The sequence below is a fragment of the Drosophila rhopaloa genome, unplaced genomic scaffold, assembly GCF_018152115.1.
Source record: "Drosophila rhopaloa isolate 14029-0021.01 unplaced genomic scaffold, ASM1815211v1 contig_167, whole genome shotgun sequence".
Lineage (NCBI taxonomy): Eukaryota > Metazoa > Arthropoda > Insecta > Diptera > Drosophilidae > Drosophila > Drosophila rhopaloa.
This window is the reverse complement of record NW_025335047.1, coordinates 3,257,290-3,282,066: the sequence shown is the minus strand read 5'-3', so window position 1 is coordinate 3,282,066 and position 24,777 is coordinate 3,257,290. Positions and strand designations below refer to the sequence as shown.

General features: G+C 48.5%; 3 protein-coding genes across 6 annotated transcripts in view; 1 reads left to right on the top strand and 2 right to left on the bottom strand.

Annotated features, from left to right (window-relative positions):
* Positions 1-2,066, top strand: part of LOC108046809 (dynein axonemal heavy chain 10) — a 39,251-nt gene extending 37,185 nt beyond the window's left edge. Inside the window, exons 43-47 of the mRNA XM_017126706.2 lie at positions 195-335; positions 456-560; positions 1,048-1,149; positions 1,309-1,455; positions 1,807-2,066. Coding sequence (XP_016982195.1) covers positions 195-335; positions 456-560; positions 1,048-1,149; positions 1,309-1,455; positions 1,807-1,956 — 645 coding nt within the window. The 3' untranslated portion in view covers positions 1,957-2,066. The remainder of the gene's footprint in view (positions 1-194; positions 336-455; positions 561-1,047; positions 1,150-1,308; positions 1,456-1,806) is intronic.
* Positions 2,067-2,325: 259 nt separating this feature from the next.
* LOC108046778 lies at positions 2,326-3,378 on the bottom strand. The gene is made up of 3 exons (XM_017126656.2): positions 3,192-3,378; positions 2,894-3,124; positions 2,326-2,832 (listed from the first exon to the last, which is right to left on the bottom strand). Exons 1-3 carry the CDS (start codon positions 3,261-3,263, stop codon positions 2,500-2,502), a joined length of 636 nt encoding a protein of 211 aa, XP_016982145.1. The 5' UTR covers positions 3,264-3,378; the 3' UTR covers positions 2,326-2,499.
* A 136-nt stretch (positions 3,379-3,514) lies between these two features.
* On the bottom strand, positions 3,515-24,447 carry LOC108046797 (papilin). Of its 4 annotated transcripts, XM_017126688.2 has the most exons (18): positions 24,060-24,447; positions 15,381-15,441; positions 15,139-15,317; positions 13,986-15,014; positions 13,556-13,859; positions 9,725-13,499; positions 9,392-9,571; positions 8,930-9,100; positions 7,716-8,821; positions 7,263-7,446; positions 7,013-7,207; positions 6,772-6,942; positions 5,957-6,522; positions 5,736-5,886; positions 4,885-5,301; positions 4,616-4,774; positions 4,205-4,321; positions 3,515-4,140 (listed from the first exon to the last, which is right to left on the bottom strand). In XM_017126688.2, exons 1-18 carry the CDS (start codon positions 24,080-24,082, stop codon positions 3,974-3,976), a joined length of 8,955 nt encoding a protein of 2,984 aa, XP_016982177.1. In that variant the 5' UTR covers positions 24,083-24,447; the 3' UTR covers positions 3,515-3,973. The 4 variants fall into 4 exon arrangements, with proteins under 4 accessions (XP_016982177.1, XP_016982180.1, XP_016982178.1 ...); XM_017126691.2 differs by lacking the exon at positions 4,885-5,301; XM_017126689.2 differs by lacking the exon at positions 8,930-9,100.
* Positions 24,448-24,777: the final 330 nt, after the last annotated feature.

Below are 24,777 nucleotides of genomic sequence, written 5' to 3'. Positions count from 1 at the left end.
GGGGGATGGGCGATGGGATGCTGGTGGAGAGCACCCACCTCCGAGCTAAGGCTGCATTTTGTTGCCAAAATAAATTTACAAATGCAAATGAACTCGGGCTTTGTCTTGGCCCCGGGATCTGGTGCTGCAGTCACGCCCACACATGTGCTCCGTTCTCCATTGTGCCTTTTAATTTAATTGCATGCTCTCCGCAGGCCATTGCCGGCGAAATCGGCATGGACAATGTGCTGGACAACATTGCCAACTCGTTGTTCAATGGCCTCCTGCCAGCCTCGTGGAGCAAACTGGCGCCGGCGACATGCAAACAGTTGGCCAGCTGGCTGGAGCATTTGCGGGTGAGTCGAGCGGAGTCTAGTCAAGTCCTTTTGCCGGCGCGCTGCTCATTAATCAGCTCAGCGCAAAATCAATCAAGGTGAGTTCGTGTCCACTAATCAGGCTTTCTATCGTTCCTGCAGCTCCGGGCCGTGCAATACAAATACTGGACGCTCTCTGGCGAGCCCCTGGTCATGTGGCTGTCGGGACTGCATATACCGCAGAGTTATCTCACGGCCCTCGTGCAGGTGAGTCTACACTGTCACACCTTCACTGGTGGGGCATTCATACACTATGAAAAAAAAAATGTTTTCAACAAGAGAATGAATTTGAAAAAGTATTCCTAATGTTGAAGATCTTATTTTCAAGAGCAATAAGAAAATATTTTCCTTTATTTTTGATATGAGGAAAATAATTAACAATTCCGCGATTAAAGTAAAAACGTTCTTTTATTAGTCATAATTTTTAAACAAAATATTTGGTAAATGTCCTATAATCTATTTTTTAGACACTTTGTCAGAGTACACAAAGATATTCTTAAGAAAAAATTGAGTTGAACTCGGGGCTTCCCTACGAAGGATTATGAGAGATCCACCACCCCAATCCCTTAGCAGATTCCATTTCTAAATCATATATTTATATTCCTCAATCAAATAACCAAATACACTTATCCAAAAATGTTATTCTAGATAACCGCTTTAAAATTTTTCTGAGTGTAATTTCCCCTTCTTGCAGATTGCCTGCCGCCGCAACGCCTGGCCGCTGGATCGTTCTACGCTTTTCACCTACGTAACCAAGTTTGCGGACCCCGATGATGTGGAGGAGCGTCCTGTGACGGTGAGTTAGGGTGTAGGGGAATAGGGAGAGAGTCCCGGATCTCATCCCCCCGCCATTCTAAATGCAAAACGATGACCCAACTCCATCCTGGTTCAGGGGCTGGCACTAATTTCGTAATTAGGAATTCTGTTTGCATTTTAATCGCTCAACTTTTTGCAGGGCTGCCTTGTGCACGGTCTGTACATCGAGGGCGGGCGCTTTGACTTGGGCGCTAATCAGCTGGCGCGTTCCCATCCCAAGGTCCTGGTCGAGGAGCTGGCCATTCTCGCCGTGGAGCCCATCGAGGCGCACCGTCTCAAGCTGCAGGTCTGTATGTTTAGGGGACTTTTCGGGATGGGATGGGATAGAGCTGGTCAGGAGGGTTAGCCAGGATAGCCAGGATAGCTGCCGTCTGGCAGTGACAAGTACTAATGTGCTCTTGTATCTACATATGCCGGGGTGGCGGACGTCGGAGGGGGCGTGGCCACGCTGATATTTGTTTAAATGCATCGCACTAAATTACCAGCAGCTTCCGCAAACCTCCTAGCCAACTAATGGGGCATCTGTTGTGCTAATTGTTTCCGAGTTTAAATACCGGATGCTTTAACACAAGGGGACCATGAACTTGGTTTCTTAAATTGTTTTCAACCTATTCTAATATGTGACCTTTGTTTGTAGAATACCTACCTTGCCCCTGTTTATACGACATCGTTAAGGAGAAATGCCATGGGAGTGGGTCTGGTCTTTGAGGCGAATTTGGCCACTTCCGAGGATTTAAGTCACTGGATTCTGCAGGGCGTCTGTCTGACACTCAATACGGATACCTAAAATTCCATAAACAAGAAGACTAAGCATTATTCATATTAATTATTCGTAGCCGAATTATTTGTACAACATTCCAGTACTTCCGTGTAATTAAATGTTTACATCTTAGCTGTAAATACAAATAATAATATATATGAAATTTAATTTAAGTAGGGAACATTCAAAATCTTAAATTGCTAGTAAATTGCCTGGTATATAGACAGAATTTCTGAAACTTAACACTTAAAACATACTTACTTATAAACCTATTTGTTGGTCAGCAAAACCAATGTGAGGAACGTTTGAGGACGTTTGTTTTATATATTTAAGGGGCTTTACCTTCCTTAATTTACCCCTTTCTCCTTAAAACCTATATTAAAAGGCAGTCTCTCGTTTAGTATTGATTAATATTTATCGAATGGATTTTACTAAGCCAAATAAATCTATGTTTACAGCTCTGTAGTGGCAATGGAGTTTATTATTAAGTACGTAGGTTGCTAGTGCCTGTCAATAACGTGATTTGTGCCTGAAACGTCGTCTGATATGCCTCCGCTCCTCCGCCTGGCATTACCTGCGCCGCCAGCAGCCGAAGCATCCCTTGAACTTATCCAAAATAGTCGTCTTCATGGAGGGCAGCAGTAGCTCGAGATTCTGGGTGCCAGCACTGTCGTCCGACTCCAGATCCGAGTCGATGGTCATTTCCTGTATGCTGAAGGTGTCAGTCAGTTCGTGGTTTTGCTGGCGGCGCTTGGACCGCTTCAATTGTGCCGGAAAGAAGGAGATCTCCTCGGCCTCATCGCTGCTCTCCGACTTGTAGTCCACCAGCGGCTTGTGTTCGGGTTCGCCCGGAATGGGAAGTCGATTGATGGGTATCAGAGTGGACGACTGCGTCTTGGTGGCCTGCGGTTGGGAGAGGTATTCTGTTATAAGTGACTGGCCCAGGGTGTACACCCATGCCCACCTGCTCCTCCTGAAACTGAGTGTAATTGCGCCGGGCTCGCTCGACCTTCAGCTCCAGTTTTCGCTGCAGTATGCGGCAGGTGTTGGGTGGCTCGTGGCCTCGACCGGAGGCGGTCGCCTGCTCCTCCTCATCGATTTCTATGGTCGTGGGGGCATAGACCTTGCCGGCACCCCTGAAAGCCACCTCAAACTCCAGATCCGACATATGTTTGGGGGCTCCGCTGGCCGTTTTCTGCAGTGACGTTACCCATGGAAAATTGCATTGCCCCCTCAGCTGTTGTGGTTGCAAATACACTTACCAGCAGTCCCGCTGCCCCATCCTCGTATATGTTGGATTGCCTGTCCTCGCTGTCGATGCCGCTATCCTCCATATTTTAAAGTCGAACTCTGCTTAACTCTCTTAAAAATGTCTAAAAAAGTGAATTGCACGCGATGGCAATACAAACAATTTTTTATTGTCTTCCTCTGTACGACTCCCAAACTCCAATCAACCCCAGGGTGCAAAGCGCAGGCTCGAGAAAACAGCTGCTGCGGAAAAGCTGGGGAAAATCAATAAACCCCTTTTCCCAACAGCGTTGCCAGATATTGTGGCCTGTTCAAATCGTGGGTCATCCCCCGAAAGTCTTTTGTACATATGCACTCTTTATTATGTAGTTTTAATTTATTTACAATTATTAGTTTTAGGCTTAAATGCTTTACTCGTTGCACAGAAATGTAGTCGTAGAAACTAAAAAGTAGAATACAAATTCGTTTTAGCCGCTTTTTTTCCTCGATTGAATTTAACGTTACTCGTAATCAAGAATAAATAGGAACACAAACATAAAAACACTAATACTATTTTCTTTTGTTCTGGAAGAGAGTAAATACTACATTAGACGTTCGTTCGTTCTTGATCTTTAGGCTATGGTTATGGCTAAGCAACGGTTGGCTTTTTGGTCTCTCTGCTTTTGAATGATTTTGAATGTCCTCCGGGAGTGTCGATCCAATTATTCTTGTGTGGTGGTGCGTTTCAACTTTAAACTCAATTCAATGCGAAAATCAAACAAAAATACTCTGCTCTCTGTGTGCCCGGTATGTGGAATTATACCGCATTGGGATGAGGAGCCGCGGGTGCAAAGCCCGCCAATGTGCAGGACAGGCAGCAGAACTTTATGTAGTATGCATTGTTGCAGTATCTACCCTTCACGATCAGCTTGCAGTTGGCAAAGAACGGACTGTCCACGCACTCCGGCGAAACAGGTAAAACAGCTGCAATAATAATAATAATTTTTAGTAACCTCAAGAATCATCTTGAAACTATCTAATAACTTACATTGAATGGAAACATTTGCTTCTGCGTCGGCGTACGTGTAGGCATTGCTGGCCCTGCAGGCATACCTGCCCGCGTCCTCGGGGGTCACACCATTCACTATGAGACGATGTGGCTGGGCTGTAAATGATACGTTTACGGTTTTTAACAGAGTTTTAAATAAAACAAGAAAAGTCGAGACTATCAAATACCCTTTACACTGTTACCACTTGCAATTATATTAGCGCGACAAAGAAAAAGGGTGTTGCGCTTAGCTTTAACGTTGGGTGGTTAAGCTATAAGCTATATTTTCGATTTGAAAAATGTTTTTTGTATTAATAAGTCTAGATCGAATATTTATATAGCGCCTAAAAACATTTCTCTTTACTTTAAGAGTATCTTTAATACTTTGCTTCAAAAAGAGGCACCACTCACATGTAATTTGAACGCGCTCGTTCTCGTAGAGAGGCGTGTAGTCCTTGGTCCAAGTGACATTGGGTTCCGGATAGCCTTGCACGGAGCAGCTCATGACAATGGTTGAGCCAGTTGTGTAGCTGTTCTTGGGATCCAGAGCCAACACGGCATGTGCATTAACTGTGAATCAAATCAAGAAAGCATTATTTCCATCTTCATAAAAGCTTGCCCCCAATAAACAGTTCAACCACCATGCCAAGCCAGCCGAAACATGCAAATGCACTACTTACCAGTGGGATTAGGCACATAGGCCGGGCGAGTGGGTCGGTAGGGATAGCGGGGTCGCTGGGTCACCGGACGGATGGCCGGATCCAGCACATACTGCAGGTATCGGGACTCCTCGTCGCCGAAAGCCCGGACAGGACCCACCGCCTTCAGGGTGACGTGCAGCGAAACGGGACGCCGCTGGTTGTACACCTCACAAGTGTAAGGGCCAAGGTCCTTCAACTGAATAGAGTTGAAGACCAGCGAGTAGTCACGGGCCATAAGGTTATTCCTCAGGCCAAACTGTTGTCCATTGCGCCACCAGCTGACGTGCGGTTGTGGATAGCCTCCGGCCGGACAGCGAATCACTGCCGGACGGTTCAGCTCCACGATCTGGGTTACATTCTTGTCACCGTGAATGTAGGCGGGGAGTTTTACGGCCTCTACCATCACCAAGTTATAAGGATGGGTTACAAAAAGCAGGCAACATGCGAGCAGTGTGCAATACAAAGCAGTTAGTTAAATAGCCATCACCAAATATAAATATAGTTTTAGCAAAAGCATAGTTGGTAAGCCAACTATAATGCTCTCGTTAATAAGACATAATCGTTTTTTTAACCACTGCATGGGGTATTTTAAATGTTGTTTAAAAGTTTTTAAACCAGCGAGGATGACATCTTTCACTTATTAAAATTTTTCATAAGACAATGTGGATGGGCCTTACCAGTTTGGTAAAAATGTGACCAACAAATTTAAGCTAAACAAAGACTTTTACATTTTTTAAATAATTATAACGTAAAGCTCTTTAAACAATAAATAATCATGCCATTTAGTAACGATGCCAAACAGAACATTAAAAAAGAATGTAAGAACGCACCTGTAACCTGGAGAGGAACCTCACGTCGCACCGGATCTCCTAGGCCATTAGTGGCCACGCAGACGTAGGTGCCATCGTCGGTCTGTCGCACCTGGACAATGGTCAAGTCACCGTTGGGGGTCAGGACGTAGCGGCCCTTGTTTGTGTCGATCTGTAAAAGAGGATAAGGATGGGGAGGGTAGAGATGAGGGTAGGTTAGGGGATCTCTTTCGATAGCTTACCACCAAGTTCTTGAGCGACCAAGTGATGTTCGGAGCCGGGTTACCGGTGGCGAAGCACCGCAGCACGGCAATGCCGCCGATGGAAGTCTGGACAGCCAGCTCTTGTGGTTGCTTGGGCTCCAGAGTGGCCCTAATATCACCCGGATAGACGACCACGGGGGCGTGAGTGGTGGGCGGCAAGGTGGGTCGAGTGGGAGGCAGACAAAGGTGACCGCAGCCATCGCTGCAGCACTTTTTGTCGCCAATGCAGTCGGCATCAGTGTAGCATTCGAGGGCGCAGTTACTGGCATTGGCCTGTAGAGCTGGACACTCGCCGGGCTTGTTAATGTCGCGGCAGACTGGGGCAAACTGGCGACCATCGGGTGTGGCCTCCTCGACGGCGCATTGCTGGCCTCTGGGACAGTTGTATCCCTCGCACGGATTCTCGCAGACGCACTGCGTGCACTCTGGCTGAGATTGGACAGCCTCACGGCGAATGCCATACGGACAGCTAAGTTCCCGACAATTGGCATCGTATGAATCGCACGGGTTGCTTCCAATTCCATTGTCCAAATCATTGGTTTCGGCTGGAAGAGGAGCAGATTACCATTCAGTTATGTTAGTTTCGCGAGAGAGCTATTCCATCCCAAGATACCCGTGCAATCTTAGGTCTAGTGAAAGTGCTTTAATCGCTAACTACAAATGCTACTTCAAAATTTTCTACGAAAACAAGCGGTTTGGGTGTGAGCAAGGTGCATTCGTGGTTGGGTGGATTTGTGGATTTGAGGTGCAGAGGTGCTGAGTGCTGAGTGCTCTGTGGAACAAAAGTGGCTTACGTCGGCATTGGTTCGTGCATGCCTCGTAGGTTCGGAAGTTGTTCTGGTTGCCCGAGCAACCCGCGTAAATGAAGGACATACAGTTTCCTTGCTCGTCGTTGTAGTACCAACGGCGCTCTTGCACCGAAGGTCCAGTGCACTGGCCCATCTCCAAAGGCAGCATGCAGATTTCTACTTACGCAATAGAAGAACCAGTTAGCCCAACGACTCATGATGAAACCCCCTCCCCCCTGTATTTTACCTTTAGCCGAACCCACCGTCGGTTCGCGGCCGGCTATGCAAACTGCCTGACATTCGTACAAATCGTTGAAGCGATTTCCGGTGCCATCGCATCCACCATAAGTAAACGGCTCGCAGGCCTGGCTCAGGACGTTGAAGTAGTACCGGGTCTGCCAATTAGTGCAGGGACCCTGCGTCTTTGGCTCATTGCAAACGTCTGACACAAAAATTTTAGCACCTGAAACAAGTACCCAAGCCCAGACCAAACTTACCCACTCCCTTGAACTCTCCGCACTGCCGCTCGCATTGGTCGCGCGTCTCGAAGCGGTTTCCATTTCCTCCGCATCCGGAGTAGGAGAAGGCCGTACAGGCCATGTTCTCGGTGTCGTAGAACCACGCCATGGTGCTGTTGTCACATTCGCCCGCCTCCGCTGGCAGGGTGCACACTGAATAGGTCTGTAGAGATATTTAAAAAAGTTGTAGTAACATATTATCATAGTTATACTAAGAATATTTCTGGTAATGGATCTTCCAATGGATGAAATGATTAAGAAGAAACTTATTTCGAGACATGTTTTCATTCCATTGGTATGTGGGGCATTAGCTGCTCTTTCCTATGTTAGCAATGGTTATCCACTGCTTAAGACCAAAATTCTTAGCCAAAAGCGCCGGCAGAACATCTTCTATGCTTAGTTAGAAACGTGGTGACACACTAAAATTCTTACCGGTGCTGGTGGCTGTGGCTCGGGTTCCACTGGAGGTCCACCCCGGCAGAAGCTGAGGCACTCGTTCTCCGAAACGAAATTGTTGCGGTTGCCGCGGCATCCGGTGAACTCGAACTCGTGGCATCGACCGCTGCGCTCGTCGAAGTACCAGCGTCGGGAGAGGTAACTGCACCGTCCGCGGACAGGGGGCAGAGCACAGGTGGTCTGGGCGTCACTGCATTCGTTCTGGCACTCCTCCTCGGTGGCATAGCTGTTGGCATTACCGCCGCATCCCGTGTAGACGAACTCGTCGCAGAGTCCCTCTTGACTATTGTAGTACCAGCGGGTCTCGTTGCCCAAGCAGTTGCCCGGCTCGGATGCCAAGAAGCACTTGGACGTGTCAGGACGGGGTTCCTCGACAGGATCCTCCGGTTCCAGCTCGGGTTCCTGTTCGGGTTCCGGCTGGGGTTCCGGTTGGGGCTCCGGTTCTGGTTCACCAAAGCGAACGTCTACATTGGGAGAGCAGCGAGTAGAGCAATCCTCCAGGGAATCAAAGCGGTTATCATTGCCGCCGCAACCTCCATACCAGAACGACTGGCAGACACCCGCACTCGCGTTGTAGTTCCACTTGGAAACCCATTTATCGCATGCACCCGGATCAGCAGGCTGATTACACTGGCTAACATCTGATCGAGGTGGGGCTTGAGCAGGGGCAGAAGTCGGGGCAGGACGTAGTTGCCTGTTGCAGCGCCGCTCGCAATCCGACTCCGATTCGAAGCGATTGCCATTGCCGCCACAACCTCCGTAGTGGAACCGACGACAGGCGCCAGCATTTCGATCAAAGTGCCAGTTGACCTGCCAGTCACTGCATTCACCAGGAGCTGGATCCTCATCGCAGATGTCCCGCTGGCTTGAAGGTGGTTGGGGCACGGGGGTGGTGGTCGTCGGTTCGGGCTTGCGATCGCAGCGCGCCAAACAGGACGCCTCCGTGGGGAAGCGGTTCTCATTGCCACCGCAGCCGCCGTAGAAGAACTGGCGACAGGCCTGATCCTTGGTGTCGTAGTACCAGAGGTTGGTGTACTTGTCACACTCTCCCACCTCGGCAGGTATGTCACAGATGTCCTTGGCTGGTTGGGTGAATGGGGGTAGAGTGTCAATTAGGCAAGGTGATTCGGGGGGACCAAATGCAAACACATTGAAAGCAGCCGCCAGGGCAGACAACATTTAAAGCTTACCAACTTGCCGGGGGCAGTGGTCCTCGCAGGACTCCTGGCTGGGGAAGTTGTTCTTGTTGCCACCACAACCCGTGTAGTAGAAGGGCACACAGCGCTTCTCGCTTTCGGAGAAGTGCCACTTGGCCAGCTTTTCGCTGCAATCACCAGTTTGCTTAGGAAGCGCACAGTAATCTGGGGTGGTGGTGGTGGGATGGTAACGGTGGGTGCGGGAGGAGATTCGGTTGCGGGAGCACATTCAGAAAGTCGGTATAGCAAGTAGCAAGCAGTCATGCACATACAATTAAAGAAGTAACCAAGCCATTTTTTTTGGGGAGAAGGAAAGTGTGGAAAAACATACCGTTAACCAGGATAGACAAAGAGGTTCAAACTTAAAACTAATCATAGGCCCAAGCAACAAATTGCTTACAACTAAACCCATTAACCAATACAAGACACCGCAACATACTAAATCAGATCTCAAACCTTTAAGCACGCCCGGCTGGCGGCAGTTGTAGTTGCAGGCATGTTCCGTCGGGTAGTTGTTCTTGTTGCCCCTGCATCCTCCATAGGTGAAGGGCCGGCAGACGTCGGTCTGGTTGTCGTAGTACCAACGTTCATAGTTTCCATTACACGGTCCGCTCTCCACTGGCTGTTCGCAGGTTGCTGCAATGCGAATAGATGAGTTGGATAAGTGCTTTTTAAACTATTGAAAATGCAACATAGTTCAATTCATAGTTCAGTCGTATAAAATATTGATATTATTATTAATAAGATTACTAAGTGGAATCCATTTAAGGAAAACAGAGCTATACTTACGAAGATTCGATCCGGCATTGCAAGTTCCCTGGCACTGTGCAAGGGTATCGAAACGGTTATTGGTGCCGAAGCATCCGCCGTACTGGAACTCCTCGCAACTGTTGCGTTCCGCGTCATAGTACCACTTCTTCTTGAAGGTGGTGCAGGGACCGGTGCTGTTCTGGGGCAGCAGACAGACGTTCTCGCCGGTGTAGTCTTGGCAGGTCTGCTTGCAGTCGGACTCGCTCTCGAATCGGTTGTCGTTGCCGCCGCAGCCACCATACCAGAACCGAGCGCATCCGCCGTACTTGGTGTCGAAGAAGTACTTGACGCTGTAGGTGCTGCAGTTGCCCCTATCGCTAGGCAGACCGCAGGCCTTCTGCGGTGGATCCGGGATTTTCTCGCATCCGCCGAACTTGTCATCCGTCGCCTTGGTAACTCCGTCATGACAGCAGCCGAACTTGCTCTCCACACAGGTGCAGCCCTCGAAGTTGGGTCCCTTGGCCGGGGTCTTTTCGTCCTCGCAGCACTTGAATTCCGTCTGGGTGCAGTAGCATCCGTGCTGATGGGGTCCCTTGGCGAATGTGAGTCCATCGGGACAGCATCCGAACTGGGTGGTCTCGCAGGGGCAGCCCTCGAACTGGGGTCCCGTGGCAGCAGTGATCTTGTCGGGGCAACAGCCATGCTGTGTCGTCTCGCAGGCACATCCCTTGTCGTTGTAGCCCTGGGCGGGCGACTTTTTGTCCGGACAGCAACCATAGGGCGTGTATTGGCAGTCGCAGCCCTCGAAGTTGGGTCCTCGGGCGGCCAAGATGTTGTCGGGGCAGCAGCCAAAATCAGTGTCCAGGCAGCAGCCCTCTTGGTTGGGACCGTGAGCCGCTGTCTCTGAATCCGAACAGCAGCCAAAGCGTTCGCGCATGCAGGCAGAGCACCCTTGGTAATCGGGACCGCTGGCTGGAGTTCGTCCATCTGGACAGCAACCGTGATCCGACTGGTCGCAGCCCTTGGCGACTTGTGGCTCATCAGGACAGCCTTCGAAGTCCTTGCCCTTGGCGGGCTTTTCGCCATCGGGACAGCATCCGAAATCGGAAAAGGAGCATGACTTGTTGGTGGTCTCTGACTCAGGTGTCGTCGAGTCCTCCCCTGATCCTTCCAGCTCCGTACTTGACTCCGACTTTGTCTCAGGCTGTGACTCCTCTGTGGTGGTTGTGGACGGAACGGTGGTTGTTTCGGGACATCCCTCATCGTCCTCACCAATGGCAGGTGTAAATTTATCGGGGCAGCAGCCGAAGAGGGTTTCCGCACACTGCGACTTGGGGCAACCCTTGTGGTCTTCGCCCTTAGCCGGAGACACTCCGTCCAGACAACAACCGTACTCTGAGTCGGCACAGGTCTTGACAATGGGACAGCCCTCGTCGAAGGGTCCCGTGGGAGTGGACTTACCGTCCGGACAGCAACCGTACTCAGACTTAGCGCAGCTACTCTTCTTAGGCTTACACTTTCGTGGCTTGCCCTTGGTAACTTCAGACACAAAGGAGTAAGGTGTACTGGACTCCGAGTCGTCATCTTTGTCACTGCTGCTCCAGATATCACTGGTAGTGCTATCAAGATCTGTAGACTGGGAGCTGTCTGTGGATCCCTCGGTTGTGCTGTCAGTCGTTCCTTCCGTAGTACTCTCCTCGGTTGGGCCACTTTCAGTGGAGTCAGTTGCATCTGTGGAAGAACCATCTGTAGAGAAACCCTCAGTGGACGAACCATCTGTGGAGGAGGCCTCAGGCGTGGAGCCGTCTGTGGAGGAAGCCTCAGTGGATGAACCATCTGTGGAGGAAGCATCAGTGATAGAGCCATCTGTAGAGGAGACGTCAGTAGAGGAACCATCTGTGGAGGCAGAGGACTCAGTTGCTTCTGTGGAACCAGAAACGTCAGTGGAAGCTGAGTCTGTGGAGCTGGACAGCTCCTCGACGGTAGTGCCATCAGTGGTTGAACCCTCACTGGAGCTAACGTCAGTGCTTTTGGCAGATGTATTGTCAGAGGTGCTTTCAGTGTTTCCGTCAGTTGAGCTATCAGTGGAGCCGTCGGTGGAGCCGTCAGTGGAGCTGTCAGTGGAGCCATCAGTGGAGCTATCAGTGGAGCCATCAGTGGAGCCATCAGTGGAGCCATCAGTGGAGCCATCAGTGGAGCCATCAGTGGAGCTATCAGTGGAGCCATCAGTGGAGCCGTCAGTGGAACCATCAGCAGTGCTAGCATCTGTGGTTGAGTCATCGTCAGTAGCCTCCGAATTAGAGGTGGAAGACGAAGTAGAACTATCTGTTGTCGAAGAATCGCTGGTAGAAGAATCTTCAGTAGTTGAGGATTCTGTGGAATCAGTTGAGGACTCAGAAGTACTTTCGGTTGTATCTTGTGAAGAGGAGTCGGTAGAAACTGAAGATTCTGTTGAGGAACTATCGTTAGTTGTGCTATCTGTAGTGTCCGAAGAATCAGAGACAGATGACGATGAAGCCTCTGTTGAAGATTCATTAGCGTCAGTTGATTTATCAGAGGATTCAGTTAAGTCATTTGTGGAACTTGAGCCTAAAGCATCAGTAGATCCTGACGTATCAGTAGATTCTGAACCATCAGTAGAACTTGAAGCCTCAGTAGAACTTGAAATATCAGTTGAACTTGAAATATCAGTAGAACTTGAAGCATCAGTAGAACCTGAAGTATCAGTAGAACTTGAAGCATCAGTCGAACTTGAAGCATCAGTAGATCCTGAAGCATCAGTAGATCCTGAAGCATCAGTTGATCCTAAAGTATCTGTAGTGCTTGAAACGTCAGTAGAGTCCGAGGCGGACGCTTCCGTTGAGCTTGAGGCATCAGTGGAGCCACCAGAAGATTCCGTGCCTTCAGAGGAGACAGAAGATGGAGCTTCAGATGTCGAATCGCTGGAAATTCCAGAGCTGGAGTCACTGGAGCTGGAATCGGCAGTTGTCGAGCTGATCAAATCGGTAGAAGAAGTGTCTTCATCATCACCACTTCCTTCTGTGGAAATTCCGCTGTCGGTAGTTGAATCAGACTCATCTCCGGATCCCTCAACGGTGGTACCAGTCGAATCAGACGAATCGTAGGGAGTCGGGCTGTCACTTTGCATTTGATCTTCATCCTCAGGTGTGGTTTCTGTGGACGATTTGTCGAAATCGATAATATCGGCGCTCTTATCAGTTTTCGGTAAGGTATCGTCGACCAGCTCAATACCATCCTCATCACAGTCTTCTTCGTCATCCTCGACGATTTGTTTATCGGTGCTAGTCAGGGGCAATATCTCATCCTCAGTGCAGGCTTCTGCATTACACTTCTCCGATGGAGATTCGACCTTTTCTGCGTCGCAGTTTGCGGCCTTTGTTCCATTGGATAAGCACAGGACTTCGCGAACGCGCTCACCTCCACCGCAAGGTTTGCTGCACTTGCCCCAAGGTCCAGTGAACCATTCGCCGGGACATTCCTTCTCCTCGCCCTCGCATTCCTGTTCCGCCTCTGGTTTCGTTGCCTTATCACATTTCGAGTCATCACTAGCCGGAGTCACTGTCATGCCATCGAACTCCCCGCAGATGACAATGCGAGATTTAACACCCTTGCCACATGCAGCTGAGCACTTGCTCCATTCCGAGGAGAACCACTGCGCCTGACACTTGGGCGATTGGCAAGGTCGGGAAAGAGTGGGCACCTCTGGCTCGCAGAACTCCTCGGGATATACCTTACCTTCCTTGTTGCCACAGATGGCGGTACGTGTCTCCGTGTTCTGGCCACATGCATTGCACTGCAGGACAATGGAATTTAGCGTGTGACGGCATGATAAGCAACTGCAATACTTACACCGCTCCATTGCGAGATGATCCAATCAACACCCTCACAAGGCGTCAACAGGCAGGTCTTCTCCACCTCTGGTTTCTCCTCCACGCAATCTTCTTCGGGCAGGACGCGCTTGCGTCCGTTCTCCTTAATGAAACAGGTCACCTTCCTCGTCTGCTTGCCTTCGCCGCAGAGCTTATCACATGGCGTCCAAGGACCCAGATGGTACTTGGGACAGTTCTTAACATCGCGATTGCACTCCTGTTTGGTAGCCGGCTTGTTACCCACCAACTTCAGGCAAACTGCATCTTCTTCAACGGTATGCTCGCTGAAATAAACAAAACGCAGATTGAATTTCATGAATACAGAAATTGGTGCTGAATTGGTGGATGAAGAGTTTGAGGAGATTCCTTTTCCCAAGCAATACATTCTGGTACTAGGAAGTATAACTTACCCTGAAGACGAGATGCGCTCGCAAGTGATGTTTCTCTCCTGGAAGCCATCCGATCCGCAGCCCTTGGAGCACTTGGACCACTCTCCCTCCTGCCAGTGGGGAGCGCAAGGTTCCGTACCGCACGCCTGTTCCTCGACGGGCTTGGATTTATCATCGCAAAGTGCCGGGTTGACTTCCGCCAGGGTGATGCGGTTGTTGCAGGTCACCACGCGACTCTGAGTGCCACCGCCACAGGATGCGCTGCAGGTGCTGAATTGGTGGTGTGTCCACGTGTGCGTATCCTGTTGCGAGTGACTGAGGGACTCCGGGATGCTGTACTCGTAGTCAAGGCTGACATTTCGTTCCTGCACCAACATCACAATGAAGATGCTCTCGGAGATGGGGCCGCTGCAGGTCAGCTGATCGGGAGCCGCCATACCCATGGGCTTGCGTTCATAATTCCACCAGGAGTTGGCAAATAGCATAGGGCGCGGGAAGTCGATCCGCCAGTCGCCGTTCAAGTAATAGTGTCCACTGAGGTTGCGACAGGCCAGATAATTGCTCGACGGCTCCGTCTCCTCGATGCGAATATTGGTGGCGCCCTCTGGCAGGAGCAGCAGGTCATTGTAGCCGGAAGCCAGGTCCTTGGTGGTGATGGTATTGCGAATGGTCTTGCAGGTGCTGCCATCGCCGCCACACTTGCGGCACTTGTCCTCCTTGGCATCGCTGCCCAGCATCATGTCGCAGCCCACCGGCAGGCACTCGCCATTCACGCACACGTTGAAGCTCTTATCATTGCACCGGGTTCCGTCCACCACCTTCTCCCGCTGGCGATAGTAGAAGCGCTCCCCCTTGGGCATGCAGTTCAGCTCGCACGGGTTGGGCGCATTGGTGTACGGCACCCACTCGTAGATGATGCCATCGAACTTCTGGTTATCGTAGCGGGAGCACTGCTGCGCCCTGAAGTCGGGTTCCTCCTCCGGACAGTCTTGAGTGTTGCAGGAGAAGTAGCGACGACTGCCTCCACTGCAAACTGCCTCGCCATAGGCACTGAAAAACATATTTGAATTAAATATAACGAAAAAAAAAAAGAAGGTATATGGTAGACACGTAGTACTGGATTTATTTCTCTACAGGTTTCTAATTAAATGGTCTTTGGATCCTGAATACTCACTCTCTGCGCAGACACTCTCGCGTCTGGTAGGACACTCCTCCGCCGCAGGTTCGGGAACAGTCAGAGGGTGAGCTCCACACAGTCCACTCATTCGGATTGTCGCCCTCGCCGTCGGGCGTCACAGAGCTCTCCGGCAAATACAAGTTCGCGCCATATTGTCTTTTTTGTCTTGATCCATGCTGTAAAAAGGGGTTCAGTGGATTAGCCGTTTGTCCCGGCAGGATACCATCGGGCATACTTACGAATCTGCTCTGGGAATCGTGGATGCCGGCCAGAACAATGAATGCTACCAAGGCAGTTGAGCTGCAAAGGGAAAGCGGAGAAGGCGACTTAATAAAACGCCACCCAGACATAACCTCGCCCAACTCGGCCATTCATTAAAATCATGGGACCGCAGTCACGTGTTGACTTGTTGCACATATATATTTGTTGACTCTGCTTGTGAACACACGAGTGCTCAGACTCATTAGAGAAGCAACAGGCTGGGAACGGTGGAGGAGGGACCAACTTCGGTTGGGACTTTCTCAAAAGACCCAGCCGCGTCCAGCGAAGGGGCACAAACAAACTTTTGTGGGGCTTCGCGGCGACAACATGATGAACTTGTTTATGCTCGCTGGCCAGAGCAAGCAAACATTGAACTTGTTTTTGCGGCTAAATGCAGCGGTGGTATTGGTATTGCAACTGCAAGATGGGGGGACATGAGGGGGAATGGCGAAAAGAATGGGACTTGGTCAAGTAAAATTTGCAATTTCTTTGGTAACAATTTTTTATTATGCGCCGCGCGCACGGACCATAAATATGCAATGCCACATAAACAAGACATAATTTAGCAGGGCTTCCTGCCGATTTGCCAAAACGAAAGAAGGACAGAACCAAGCAAATAATAAGTACCGAAGCCAGCGAGAATATACGATTATGCCGCAGACAATTCGACGCCGCCGAATTCCTGACTGCGACTTCCGAACTTTTCCCAAGGAGGACGTCGTCGTTTTGCCGCCCGAGGACAAGTTGCGTGAATATGTCAAAGGCGTTCAATGTTGCAGGCAACGCGCTTGCCTCGCCCTGCATCCACATCCCCTTTTTGTTGGGGGCTTGCCAATTTAATTTCTGAAGCTGCGTGCGGGGAGCCTCTCGGTTCGTTCCGCTTCGACGCCTCCGACTGATGGCGCTCGCCCCCCTCCCCTCCCCCCTCCCCCACTTCTCGGAGGACATCCTCTTGGTCCTTGGTCCTGGGCTTGCCGCAGCAGGCGTGCTGCTTATGACAGCCGCAGAACACGAAGAATGCTGGAGGGCTGGGCGCCAAGTGTGGCCATAATTTTTATGCTTCTGTGTTGGCATTTTAATGCAATTTCGAGCGCATTTCCCTTTTGAAACCAATGCCAGGACACCTATTGCTTTGGCAAGGACAACGGGCACCGACAAGCGACAACCGACAACGGCACACATTTCACAGTCCATTGAGCTGGCAGGCCAAAGGGCAGGGGGCGGCGTCTGCCAGTCGCCTCCTTCCCCGGCATTGCGTCATGCAAACCGGATACCGCCCTGGCCAGGACGAACTCCATTAATTGGGCAGTTCCAAGGAAACCGCTGAGGCGGCAAAAACCGCAAGAGCACTGAGTTCTTGATTTCGATTTCATACGCGACTGCTGATTACGCAAAATCCTCGGAACCCGGGTATCCCGAATAAGTGCGGATATGTGGGTGTGGGAAACAACATTGTTATTGCCACATGCGGCGGATGCCACGTGACACTAGCACAAACAGTTGGCGCAATCGTCAAATAAGTTACACACATGTCATGGGAACCACCGAATGCCGCCACAGCAATGTCAAACAAAACACAGAGGAAATGCTAAATTCGGAGGAAACTTTACAATAACACAGTGCCAGCTAGTGTCGCTCCCCAATCCCTGACCCCATTTAGTGGCCAGGATTTAGTTGGCCGGCAGGCGAGATCAAAGCTGAGAGTCTAAGGGGTCCAATTAACGGGTCGCATTGCCTTTCTGGCCAGAAATAGTCCCACAATAGCCGCCCATTGTTCATTGTGCGCCGCATTACAAAGGCATATCGCTGGGTTGCAGCAACCGTCGCTCTAAGCGGTGATAATGCTTTAAGGGGCAATCACTGCATAGATGCAGCGAGAGTGTGCAGAGAAATGCTCCCTTTTACATTGCTGCTCCACAATTGCAGCCATTATCAGTCAACTTGAACAAATGCTGCATGGATGCAAATTCAGGCCACAGATATGCACTCTCTCCAGACCAAGTAGCTAAAAGATATTCACTCCGCATCCATGCCAGAGATATTCACGATCGTGTAATTGCTTTCAAATGCCTTCCACGCAACAAGTGCATTCTGGGGTAGAATACCAGATGCACAGAGAAAAATGCATTCATTTCTGATGAACTTTTAATACAGTAATACTGCTATTTCAAGAACTTTTCCAATCTTAAAGAGACTAGAACCCTATGAGTTTTGATGAGGACAGCAGAAGTTCTGGTACAATGAAATTAATATTAGTCGTTTTTCTGTTAAGAACAAAATATATTTTTCTCTGTGTAAAGTGTTGCAATGACCATCGTAAATAAAGCGCCCAGTAATGAGCCGCAACAACAACATTATCAGCGGCACTTACTCCACAAGTGCGTGCACTTAGCCGCCAAACTCAAGACCGAAAACAAATTACAATTTATGCCAAACAAAAAGGAATCTCAAGCTAACCAAAAACAATATGTGTATGGCCAGTCGAAATCCAAACAATTGCCTCAGAAACACAAATAAATTCTGACCAGATTTCACACCTGACCATTGAGAACCGACGTTGGATTTGTTTACATGACTCATCCGCGAGGTCGAGTAACTAGAATCTCCCCACTTCATTCCCACCCACTTGTAGAAAGGAGTGATCATTGGTTGCTCATTTTGCTTTCCCATGCCAATTGATCAAGGCGAGAGATGCAGAGGAGTTGCCCATCAAGCCAATCGAATGGCTGGGGCATGCAACATTTGAGCTGCATATCCACGAGGATGGATGCCACAGCCCGGGGCCCTTTGATGAAGATGGAATGCCCAGCTGCAACCGTTTGACTTCTGCTGGCCCCTTTCGCCTTTTTATGTTGATTGTAAAGAACGAAAGGAATTTCTGATGCAGGCAGGCCAACTGATTTAATTGCAGCAAACAGAAAGTGCGTATAAATGCACCCCCCTTACACGGAAAGAAAATTTATATCATACACACATTTTTTGTTTCCCTTGCCGTATCATTTTTCAAAATATCGCTCAATTCGTAACTCCGAAAATGAATAACGATATATTTTTTATGAATTAGCCTCATGTACAATAATCACTAACAGGAAACAGATAATTCCAGAAATAATACCATTTGGTCTTAGGTCGAGTAAAATCTTTGTTTGAATAAATAATTTTAGTTTTCGCAAAAGAAGATTAATTTCAGAGCTTCCGGTTCTTAGTTAAGATAAACTATATACAAATTCCGAGTTAAGCTGTTAGAAGATTAAAAGGTTAGCTTATTTAAATGCCAGAAAAAAAACACTCTTCTTTTTTTCTGAGTGCATTTAGGTCCCAATCAGCTTCGTTAGAGAGTTACATTCGGTTGCAAAATACCAGGCAGCAATTATCCACAGATCGAGCTCATTAGACGGAAGGATACGTGCAAATGTGTGACACCCGTTTGTTCAAATACAATTACATAGTCATACAATTATCGCAAGACAAACCCAGACTAATGCAAAACGCCAAATTGTGGCTGAGGTGCGGCCAGGTAAATGTTCATGTTGCCGTGATGCTGGATGTTGGATGTTGGATACTGGATACTGGATGCTGCCGCTGCCAAAGCTCTGGTGATGATGATGATGACTCTATGAAGATGCGGGCTGGTGGTGGGACGACGACATTTGTTGCAACGGAAGTAAATGTTTGCATTGTTGAAATTTTAATTGCATTTGCATAAAGCAACGCACACAGAGATGGGGAGTCCCATTTTACCCTAGCTGCAATGGCAAATTCAGGCTGCTGCCATTTTGACTGGCAGCCAAACACTTGCACAGCCTGGCCGAGCAATTATCAATTTCGAAATTAATTTAACTTAATTGAGTAGTGAAAATAATAAACATACGCCTGTGCCCCGAAGTGTTTACGAAATGCAGACACAAAGCAATGCTGGAGATTATGCAACATTCTACTGCCTACAAAGTTGCAATTGTGCTTTTGGGGCCAAAAGGCAAGGCGCAACAAAGTTTGCTCAAATGCCTAATGAAATATTTGCCACGCGTTTGCCCAAATGAGCAGAGCAAATGAGCAAACAGAATGCACATTTAAGCCCAGTCACAGATACACTAGGACTGAAAGGGAAAGAGTTTCCCTGTGCGTTTCACTCTGCCAACTTACTGACCCATAAATTTCACTCACTGTCAACGGCGGCAGCGAAATGTGTGAGTTGTAAACAAATTTTTATGGCCCAATGTTTGCACCAGCCACTTGCAGCGTGAGTGTGGATGGAGGCTGCTGCAAGAACCATCGGCCGCAAGAGCATCAACAGTGCAGTGCAGCTAATTAGAGGCATCATAATGCCGCTGTCGCGATTTCCCATCCTCAAAGATCTCTCCACCCCCTCCCCCTCCCCCCATTACACACACAAACATTGGCAATTCCCTATTTGCCCAACTCATTCGGTTCGAGATTGCAACAAGCTGCTTGACTTCACTTATGGCTAATAGCACTCGTAAGGGGGAAAACGCTTATCGGCCTAGAAACATCCACTTTTGCACCCTTTCGAACTTTGACCCCACCTCAGCCAATGGGGATTATTAATCAGGTCTCCGTGTAAACATTTTAGCGCCAACTCGTGATAAAAAAAAAAGAGAAATCACAGGATGCCAAATGAGCTGGAATATTTCAGCACTTAATTAGCGTTGAACTATTCTTAAGGTATAAAAAACACGGCTACGTAAATAAACGCGTCCGAGTTTTTTGAGAAACAAAAAGTATTTTTGGAAATACTACTTTTTATAGGAATTTTAGCTTTGCCAACTCAACAAGAGAATTCAGAAAGTAATTAAATTGCTCATTACTTATGCTTAATAGAAATATCTGTCTTTATTTCCACAACCTGTTCTCGGAAAGAGCCCGATGTTCAAATTTAAAATAAACAATGAACAACTCCCATGCTTGACGCACATGAATTTCAGTTATTTATAACAGCCTTCAAATGAAATGGTAACCCAGGCAATTGGGTTAAATGCTATCATGTCAGCAAGTACCTGGCGGATAAAATGTGGAGCAGACATTGATTTATAGTGCAATTACGGGTTGGTTCGTTCAATTGTTTTACTTGTCAGTTTTACTGGTAGAAGGAGTGTAGCTTCCTTGCGTTTTACAGATTCCAACTGCCAGTTTGAGGTACGTACACTGGCAATCGGAAGTCGAGAAAGGGCTACGTCCCTGACCCTCGAAGGGCTATCAATTTGGCCTGCACTCGGTTCATTTGCTGTCATCACGATGCGCATCACGTTCCCAAGAAACACCCCTGCAAACCGATCGTCGCCTGTCCTCCCCTTCACCAAAACATTTTTATGGCTTTTATTTTCATTCGTTTTTTTCGGTTTTGGCTGACGGCGAATTTTTCACTTGTTGCTATATGCCCCCCCGATTTCTGTTTTTTTTTCATTCGGTCAGTGGCTCCCCGTTTCAGACAGAACTTTTTAGGCATATTTTACTGCATGTGACGCATCGTTTGAATCTGCCTCCTTGTTGGATCTGCAGAGTTTTTGGATATTTTTGCAGTCATGCCGTGGCTGCTCTTCGTTATTTTTTTGCTTTTTGCTTTCTGTATTTTGTATCTTGTTCGGCCTCTGCAATTTTAGCGGCGGCATATTTTGGGGCATCCTTTTTATCTTCCGCGTTTGCAGGGTGCGACGACCTCGTCTGCAACTGATCGATCCGATTGTGTGCGTTTGTATCTGTGAGTTTTAGTTTTATTACGAATAACGAACAACACTATTTCCATCTCACACATTATTAGCCGATTTAGCTGTGGACTATGGCATAATTAACAGCCGCCCAGTCGGCAGTCTTTTGTTAATTAAGCATAAGACATTAAGTCATGGGAATGCGATGGGCAGATCGCCCGATCTGCTGTCGCGAAACCATTAACCATGCCATTGGGGGTCCACGTCCTCGCTTTGGAGCCCCAGCACATGTGGCAAATGCAGCGTGCAACATTGCCGCCATGAACTTGGGAGGTAATTGAGGCATGGAGTGAGATGATCCGCAGGATTGTTGCAACTGCAACAACAAGGAGGGGCGTTTGTCCAAACGGCACTGAACATAATTTGCTGCTCATTTGCCGCATCATTCGATATTCCCGAGAAATCCATCCCCGGCACACACATGCCATTTCCTGGCGGCATTTTCCCCCCCACACAACATACACAAAGTACAGACTTTGCAGAATCCGCACACTCTCACGCGAAAAGCAGCCACTTCGCTAGATCAACATTTACATTATTTGATTTATTTATAGCTATTAAGGATCAATTATGCAATTCGAGTGTTTACCCTCGACTCGTGTGTGCATGATTTTCCAAAAGATCGTCGGTTAGTTTCTTAGTTTCAAGGCAACCGACTCTGCGTGTATCATTTCGAAAGCATAAATTTTGGAAATTTAGTGTTTATAGTGCGGCTGCCACAGATCACACTCAATAAACATTTTGGCCCAGCAACTATGTGTGGGCAATTGGATGTTGTTCTTGTTATTCTAGTTGCACTCATTTTCCTGCCGGTCAGAGTTTAGTGCTTTCCGCGGAATATTATAGTTAAAACATAACAAACAGAGAGGTCCAAGTGTGTGTAAAATTTATCAGCATAGGTAAAATCTTATATTTAGATGGGGAATTTTCATTGAATACACAAAACATCCTAATTCCCCAGAAAGACGACTGAGATGTTTAAATTATTCTCGGATTGTAGCTCTCTGCGGACGATCTTCGAATCTCCAACAGCGTCAACTGGAGTCAAGTTCAAAGACGTCACGAGTCACAAATTTTCGCTTAATGTAATGTATATTTTGGCCACTTAATGACCACACACAGACGGGCCATCTGCCGAGATTCTGCCTACAAGATACCCGGTTACTGATTTACCGAGTGCGTTAAAACGTTTAGTTTGTGCCATTAAACTACAGACATAATGACGGCCATACGTAACTCGGGCTGAGTGTTGACCCGTTTGAGGCTGTTGGTCTTGGGCCAGGCCGTCCGATCAGATCCCCTACCCAGGAATGCCGAATGCCGCTTTCAAGATGATTTTCAAGCGATTTATTCTCGAACTATTGTCAAATTCTCAAGAACAGCCAACGAAATCATTGGGAAATTGTGCTAAGAAAAACTATGACTTCCTGCTAATGCTGATTAGTCCCCCCAGATACCAGGCACATATGTCCCCAAAACTATGGCCAGCATGGGTCATCTGTTGGCCACATTTTCATGGCACCGTACACCAAACAGAACAATGCCGAACAATGCCGAACCATAGATTTTCCCCTTTCAGCTGTTGACATAGAGGGATTTTCGCTTTCAAGTGGCTAACGCACAATTTTCGCGAAAAACTTTAAAAAACTTGACGAATGGATGCGCTAACTGCCAGTTGGCCGAGGAACGAGTTTCTGGCCTTTTATGTGTCGGCATCGGACTTTATGACTTTGGCCAAAAATAAAACGCACGCAACGCTTGTGGTCAACGGGGCAGCAACGAGACATCGGGCCGAGAAAGAACAGCCTGGGCCGGAGATTATGGCCAAGATATGTCCAGCATGTGCGTGAGAGCAACTGGCCCGTCGAGATCTCTGCCGTCAACTTTGAACCGGCCTGTGAGTTGCCTCGCAAGTATCTTCTGGCCTGTCCAGCCATCTCACCTCATTTTCTCTATCTTTTTTCTTTGGGGGGAAAGGGCACTTCAAAGCGCACGCACTTCACCTACGCTGGGCAACCAATTCGAACGCAACTCTTTGGGATAAATATTTACATTTCGATTCGAAAATTTGATTTGTTTTTTTTTTTTTTTTTTGGGGAATCGCACACACATTTGGAGAACCAACAAAAGGGGAGGTGGTGGTGAAACAGAGAGACCTGTCGATGAGATGCAGGTGAGGTAATGGCACAATTTCTGAGGCAGTGGGTGGTGGCTGTTTGAAGTCATCGTGCTGCCGGAAATTGAGATGTTAAAAGGGAAATCGATTGGCCCAACAACAATTACTGCTGAAATTAGGCATACCGAAAATTAGCTAAATAATAAGGGGTATTTGCTGGCCCATTATATCCCCGTTAACTGATTAAATTTTATTTATTAAATTCCACGAAAGGGATCCCACCATAATAACCGTAACTTTTAATACAACTTTCTGGCTTAATTGCTAATGGAAACATTTTGCGCCAGGACGAGAGGGCAGCAAGAGCAGCAATCACGGCGCGCACACAAACACATTAGGAGGGCTTTGAAAATGCTTTGAAAAATGTTGCAATTTTCATTAACAAACTTCAATTAAGTTGGCAATGTAATTTGGCATGCAAACAAAATGCTGGCCAGGATAATGGCAGTCGCGCGCAGTGTCAACAGCGAAGAGCGCCTGTTGCACAGCACGTAGCACGTAGCAAGGACATCTACATCTACGCCCACATCCGCACATGTGGCAGGACATTCGGAAGGAGCAGGAGCAGGAGCACCAGCCAACTGGGAGCCCCGTGTCAAGTGTTTGCCCATGTAGTTCAAACGGAATTAAAATTCCAATTGACACAGTAATTTGCTAGCAACACAAAGGGAATCAATTTCAACGATTGCACACTGCCACTGGCTACATCTGTCGCGTTCGGATGGATATGGATGGATACATGTTTGTCGGATGCTTACCACAGCCGCCTCGATAAATCCATTTTGCGGCTCCTTGCTGAGGACAGCACAATAATCGGTCGCCTCACTCTGCGCGGCTCGCCACTCGAATATATATGTGTTTGGTGTATCGCGTATCGCGGCTCCTTTTGGTCCTTCTGGAGTGGCTAACACTCGACGAACACCACTTGAGTTTTAATTATCTGGCACACTTGTCACACTTGTTGAAAATTTCAGTAATTCTTCTGCACTTCGCGCCTGCGCATTGCCGCAGGACATATATCCGGTCGCGTACTATCCCAAAGGTCGAACTCTCCGTCTCGATTCGGCACACATCCGCAGGGTTAGACGGCACGCCAGCAACTGATCGAGTCGGGCGTGTGCGATCGCTCTAATTCAGTGCCACACACTGGAGCACAGCCAAGAGCAGAAGCGGCAGCAGCAGCAGCAGCAGCAGCGGATCGGCGGCAGCAGAACGATATCGTGGCTACATACACAGCAGCTTGGGCTCCACAGCGATAGCGCCACAGAGGACGGCTTCCGCCCCTTCTAATCGCGCGTTCCGAATTGAATGGGTCTCCAGATTCTGCAGTAGCAACTCTTGTCGTGGCAGGGTGCATCAGCGAAGTATATAGCTATAACACTGCCAAGTTTATGGCCGCTTGATCCAGTGTGATCCTTTGCCAACCGGCCCCCACTAGAGACTAAAGTCGAGTGCGGCTTTTCGCAGACTTCGGCC